This window comes from Chlorella variabilis (assembly GCF_000147415.1).
Source record: "Chlorella variabilis unplaced genomic scaffold CHLNCscaffold_1, whole genome shotgun sequence".
Classification (NCBI taxonomy): domain Eukaryota; kingdom Viridiplantae; phylum Chlorophyta; class Trebouxiophyceae; order Chlorellales; family Chlorellaceae; genus Chlorella; species Chlorella variabilis.
In genome coordinates, this window is record NW_005435087.1 from 1272618 (window position 1) to 1278432 (window position 5815).

General features: G+C 70.8%; 2 protein-coding genes across 2 annotated transcripts in view; one reads left to right on the forward strand and one right to left on the reverse strand.

The window, feature by feature from the left end:
* Nucleotides 1-4054, reverse strand: part of CHLNCDRAFT_133217 (hypothetical protein) — a gene marked incomplete at both ends in the record, with an annotated part of 4535 nt that extends 481 nt beyond the window's left edge. Inside the window, 12 exons of the mRNA XM_005852064.1 lie at nucleotides 202-362; nucleotides 543-674; nucleotides 921-1024; nucleotides 1212-1293; nucleotides 1616-1765; nucleotides 1999-2183; nucleotides 2453-2478; nucleotides 2661-2721; nucleotides 2913-2991; nucleotides 3138-3337; nucleotides 3549-3641; nucleotides 3800-4054. Of these exons, the coding sequence (XP_005852126.1) occupies nucleotides 202-362; nucleotides 543-674; nucleotides 921-1024; nucleotides 1212-1293; nucleotides 1616-1765; nucleotides 1999-2183; nucleotides 2453-2478; nucleotides 2661-2721; nucleotides 2913-2991; nucleotides 3138-3337; nucleotides 3549-3641; nucleotides 3800-4054 (1528 nt within the window). The remainder of the gene's footprint in view (nucleotides 1-201; nucleotides 363-542; nucleotides 675-920; nucleotides 1025-1211; nucleotides 1294-1615; nucleotides 1766-1998; nucleotides 2184-2452; nucleotides 2479-2660; nucleotides 2722-2912; nucleotides 2992-3137; nucleotides 3338-3548; nucleotides 3642-3799) is intronic.
* An 893-nt stretch (nucleotides 4055-4947) lies between these two features.
* The window catches only part of CHLNCDRAFT_133218 (hypothetical protein), a gene marked incomplete at both ends in the record, with an annotated part of 7049 nt that continues 6181 nt past the window's right edge, over nucleotides 4948-5815 (forward strand). Inside the window, 3 exons of the mRNA XM_005851725.1 lie at nucleotides 4948-5059; nucleotides 5284-5459; nucleotides 5643-5768. Of these exons, the coding sequence (XP_005851787.1) occupies nucleotides 4948-5059; nucleotides 5284-5459; nucleotides 5643-5768 (414 nt within the window). The remainder of the gene's footprint in view (nucleotides 5060-5283; nucleotides 5460-5642; nucleotides 5769-5815) is intronic.

Here is a 5815-nt window from a genome sequence, read left to right on the forward strand (position 1 = left end):
GGGATGGCGCGTGGTACGTGCACAGCAGGTGGGGCTGGCGGCGCCCAAGCGGCGGCACAGGCCCGGGCCAGGAGCGCCCCGGCGGCACGCCTGCGCCCTGCCGCAGCGGCCCGGCGGTGTGAAGCCCCGCAGCCGCAGCCCGCCCCGCTGCCGCCCTGCGGGGCGCCCGTGCCCTGCCTGTGCTGCCTGTACTGCCTGTACCGCCTGCCCCTTCCCCCGTCACCTCATACATCTTGCGTATGCGCATGTCGATGATGGCGGCCAGGTTGATGATGCCCATGCGCTGCTCGGGCAGCCCCTGCCAGCTGCTGTCGCTGATGAGGGACAGCGGCCACTGGAACTCAAGGTTCTCAATCAGCTGGCTGCGGCAGGCGGAGGGCAGGGGCGGGGCAGCGGGGCTGAGGCAGGCAGCGTGGGGGGTTTGAGGGGCCGGGTAGGTTGAGGGGCGGGGCAGGATGGAGCGGCACAGGGAGGGGGAGGCTTGGCCCCGGGCCCATACCCCCCAGGGCCCCCCCCCGGGCCCCGTGCCCCGCCCCACCCACCTCAGCCGCTCCACCTCCGCCTCCAGCTGCCCCTGCTTGTCCTCAAACAGCGCCTGGTTGATGGCATTGGCCTGCGGCGTGAAGTCCTCCCGGAACATGCTCTGCCCAAACATGTAGAAGGCAAAGATGTAGCTGCAAGAAGAGGGAGGGGGGGGCAGGGCAGGGGGCTCTGTGTGTGTGTGTGCATGCTGCTGGTGTGTGTGCTGCGTGTGTGTGGTGCGCGTGTGCGGCGAGGGAGCGGGAGGGGAGCAGGAGGGAGGCGAACAGGCTCGCCCCCCCACAGCCCAGCGGGCCCGCGTCTGCGCCCTCCCCGCCGCTGCGCGCCACGCCCCCCATTGCCCCCCAACACACACACACACACGCCTGTACGCCATGCACTTGCGGGCCAGGAAGAGCTGGGTGAGCGCGTCGCTGAGCCAGGAGAAGTTGGTCATGGAGGCGGGGTCGGCCTCCATCAGCCGGTCCACACGCGCCTCGCAGCCCTGCGCGGTACCGCGGTACCACGGGTCGGGGGGGAGGGCACCGTGGGGCAGCGCGGCACAGGGAGTGGGCCGCAGATCCGGGAGGAGCGCCGCCGCAGCAGCAAACCGTCAGTCGCGAAGAGGGGTGGAGAGGCGGGTGGGGTGCCCCACTCCCCCAGCCCTCCCTCCCTCCCCCTGGCGGGCGCACCTTGCGCAGCTGCGGCTCCAGCTTGATGGCGTGCAGGTTGGCCTCGTAGCGGGTGAGGTAGTGCAGGTAGCGCTTGAGGTTGCTGCAGGGAGGTGGGGGTGGTGGGGTGGTGGCAGTTTGGCAGGCAGGCAGGCAGGCAGGCAGGCAGGCAGGCCAGGCCAGGCCAGGCAGGTAGGCTGGCAGGCAGGCAGGCAGGCAGGCGGGCAGGCGGGCCAGCAGCAGCGGGTCAGGCAGCAGCGGGCCAGGCAGCAGCGGGGCCAGGCCAGGTCAGGTGGGGTGGGCTCGGTGGAGGCGAGTGCCCGCTGGTGGCGCGAGGAGGAGGGGGTGCGACGGCTGGGAGGCGCGAGGGAGCCGGCGGCGCCCACCGGCACACGCCCCAACGCCCTGCCCCACACCCCACCCACCGCTGCGCCTCGTTGGCCCGCGCCTCCGCCTCCTCCTTATACGCCCCGCAGGAGTGGCCCTCGATGTTGGTCCAGGTGTGCGCCCGCCCCGTGGCCTGCCCGCACAGCCAGCAGAAGGCCTGGCCGCAGCGGCACAGCACCAGGTTGCAGCTGCGGGGGCGGGGCGGGGCAGGGGGCAACATGGGGTAATGAGGGGTCGCCCGCGGCAGCGCGCTAGGGTGCCCCAGGCAGAGCAGGGCAGGGCAGGGGCAGCTAAGGGGGCAGGGCACACCAAGGCAGCGGTGGGACCAGGCGCAGCACCGGTCTGCCTGCAAGCACCACCCGCTGCCTCAGCCAGCAGCCGCCCTGGCTGGCCGCCCGCGGCCCGCCTGCGTGGCCCTCACCCGCCGTTCTTCTCCACCGGCTTGCTGCACTTGGGGCAGGGCTTGGTGTTGGCGTGGAGCCAGCTGTTGGTCTCGCTGCCGTCCCGCAGCCGCTGCTCCCAGTCGCGGTACATCTCACAGGTGGCGGGGCTGTGCTGCACCTCGCAGCACGCAAAGCAGAACTTGTGCCCGCACGTGCAGTCCACCTGCGGCGGCGGCGGAGGGAAGGGAGGGAGGGGGGTGGAGGGAAGGAAGGAAGGAAGGTGTGCGCACGCGGGCAGCGTGGGGCAGCCCAGGCGGCGGCGCGGCAGATCGCCGCAGGCAACCCGCGCAGCCCAGCGCTGCCCGCGCTGCACCAGCTCGGCAGGCGGGTAGGCCCCCCAAGGCCAGGCCCCGCCGCGGCGCTCGCCTCGCAGTGCAGCTCCTTGGAGCGGATGGCGTGGCCGCAGTGCGGCACGCTGGGGCACCACTTCACCCGCTTGTTGTCGTCCACGTAGCTCTCTGCGGGGGGCAGGGCGTGTGTGCGAGTGCGCGTGTGCGTGTGTGTGTGTGTGGCGTTGGCAGAGTGCCCTAGAGGAACGCACAGGCGCTCCAGGTGTCTGCAGCACAGCTGGCGGTGCAGAAACTGGGGGCCAGTCCTTGCAACCGAGCCACCAGCTACAGCCCGGACCCCACCCGCTCACCTAGCAGCGTCTCCTCGTACTTGGCCAGCAGCGGCTTGTTGCCCTTGAGCAGCTGCTTTACCTGCAGGCGTGCAGTGCCGTTGTGCGTGGTGCGTATCGAGCATGTTTCGGGGGAAACAGGCACCCCAGGCACGCAGCCAGGCAAGGCACAAAGCAGGCACACGCGTCTCAAAATGCAACGCAACGCCTGGATAACCTCTGCCCCCACCACCCCTGCCCCACCACTCCCCACCGCCCCCAGCTCCTCCGCACCTTGACCTCATTGCACACCACGCCGCAGCTGCCAGCCATGCACTTGAGCCGTCGGCTCATGCCCTCTGAGATGCTGATCCTGCAGGGCCGTCGCGGGCAGGGGCAAGGGCAACCCAGGCTCAGCTGCGGCCAGCAGCCGGCAAGGCGGCCGCAGCAGCTCGCTGGGCCACCGCGCCCAGACATGCCGGGCCGCAGCAAGCCCGGCACCCCACACCCCGCACCCACCGCATGTGCTCCTGCCAGCAATCGTTGCAGAAGGTGTGGCCGCAGTCCATGGTGGTGGTGTCCTGCCGCGGCACGTCACACATGCACACCCCACAGGACACCTCGTCGGCGGCAGCGGCCGCCGCCCCTGACTGTGGTGCCTCCTCCGCCTGCGACACCAGCCCCGCGCGCTTGTACACCTCCTCCCTGCCCACGCTCCGCTATGGTGCCTGCAAGCAAGGGCGGCGGCGGCGGCGGCGGGGTGGCAAACGGCTGGATGTGCGCCCAGGCTGCGCAGCACCTCCCTCCCAACCTCGTCCACGGTAGGCACGCAGGCTGCCGCAGCACGGCGACAAGCTGACCCCAGTGCACGCGAGACAGGGCAGGGCAGGCGGGGAGGCCTGGGTGGTGGCAGCATCACCCACCCAGCACCGCCTCGGCATCCCAGGAAAAATAGATGAGCAGGGCACGGGCGGTGGTGGTGCTGCACCCCAGGATCGACTGAACCTGGGACAGCGCCTCGTCCTGCGGCAGGGTACCAGGATGGGAGCTGGTGGGTGCTGATGGGCATGGCAGGCGAGGTCGCGAGCCAGGAGCAACATGCATACACCAGGGGCTGCGGTTGCACCGCATGCTGGGTGCATGGGTCAGGGCGCCGCCGCACGCCGGACTCCGCGTCGCACCTGCATCCTGCGCAGGTTCTGCCTGTCTATGACCGTGTACATGCGCTTGTACTGGTCGGCGCCGCCCTCCGACGCCGTGCGCTCCTGGAAGCCGTCGTCGCCGGCGTCGTCGTCGCTGCTGCTGCGCCCGCTGCCGCTGCCGTCGCTGTCGCTTTGGTATGGGCTGTCCTGGTCGCTGGGATGCCCCGAGGCATCGCTCATGTCTGTATCATAGTCCTCAAACCAGTCGTTGTCGCCGCCTGGCGGCGGCGTCATGCTGGCAGGCAGCGCTCAGGGCTACGCCGGGTGCAGGCGCCCGCTCCAGCGGCAGGCAGGGCGGTGGGGCGAGAAAGTCGGCGGGCGCCGCCTCCCAAGCCCCGCTGGAAATTGGGGCTGGTGGCACACTGCGTGTGTCGCTGACAGGCGACCGCAGTGGTGAGCGCTGGTCCGCAGCACAGCACCACTCCCAGCCGATCAGGTGGCGGGGAAGGCTACTCGTCTGGCACACTCTTGCTGCCCTCTGCGCTGTTCACGAGTCCAAAGAGGTTGCAGGCAACACGTGAGCGCAGCGAGAGGCGGCCTAGTTGCAGCAGGAGCTGGAGAGTTGGGCTATCAGCGACTCTCAAGGGCTGCAGAGGCGTGCAATGATGGTCAGGCGTACTAGGGGCTTTGGTAGATCGCCGGGAGCTGGTGGCGTCCCCCCATGTCGCAGCGGCTGATGAGGAAAACGACACGCTGGAGGCGCAAAGACTTCGAAGGGCAAACCAGCTCCCAGCGCAAGTCCCCATCTGCGCAGCGTCCAAGGTGCAGGATAGCGGTTGCCCTTGGAGTGCGGGCGGCATGATCGCCGGCTTGCAAAACACAAAGCGCTGTTTGCAGGGCTGCTGACCAGGGCATACACGAGGGACAGTGGAGCAGGTATGGATGCACTGCGGCTGCGCCCGACTGGCCTGGCTGGCTGTCAGGCGGCGGGTTTGCCGCCGCCGCCGCCGGTCGCTGAACGCAGCGTCACTCTAAAGGTCGACAATCCTGGTGCTGCAGTTCTTCAGCAGCAACGTGCATACTTGCAGCGGGGACCGCGGCGCCTGCTGCTGGGCGCCGGCTGTCGGCGCTTGCCAGGAGCCAGCTAGGTTGGTACCGCCTGCGGCGGGCGGCCAGCACCCAGCTGGATGGCGTCTGACGACGACCAGGACTACCTCCCCTCAGACCTGGATGAGGAGGCCTTCCTGAACCAGGCCTACGCCACAGACGAGGAGGCGTACCTGGCGGGGGCCACCACAGGTGGGCCCTGCGTGCCGCACCGCGGGCATGGGCCGCTGCATGGGAATGGGCTGCCCGCCAGCCCGCTGCCGCCGCCGGCCCCGACACCGCCTCTGCCATCTCAAGCTGCTGCTGCTGCGGCGGCGGCACTCCGCTGCCGTGGCCGCACATTGTCCGCACAGTGTGTGACCCTCCCGCGTGCCCTGCCTCCCTGCCCTGCCCGCGCCGCACCACCGCACGCGCAGCTGAGGACGACGATGATGAGGAGCAGCCCGACTTGTTTGGTGAGGGCGCGGACCCGATGAGCGTGCTGGCAGGCATGGAGGCGCAGGAGAGGCTGGGCAGGCAGCCGTTCGAGGTGCTGGCCTCCCGCAAGCGGCGCAGCCGGCGCGAGCGGCTGGCGGCGGAGGAGGCGGAGGAGGTGGGTGTGGGGCCGGCCAGGCCGGCCAGGGTGTGGGTGGGTGCCGTCGAGAGGCGGGTGCTGCCATGGGCACCTGCCAGGCGCAACACAGCCTGCGTCTGTTCTGTCTGGTCGGCCGTCGGGTGCCCAGCACGCCGTGTGTGGGCACTCAGCTGGCTGCCCCGCCGCCGCCGCCACCCGCAGTCGGGAGACGAGGAGGCGGCGGGCGGCGGCGACGCCGGCGGCCGGCCGGGGCCCAGCCAGCCGCGGCCGCGCGGCGTCGGCGGCGGCGGCGGCGGCGGCGGCGGCGGCGGCGTGTTTGGCGCCAACGTGGACGACATCTGGAATGACAGCCTGGCGGAGCAGATGGGCCTATC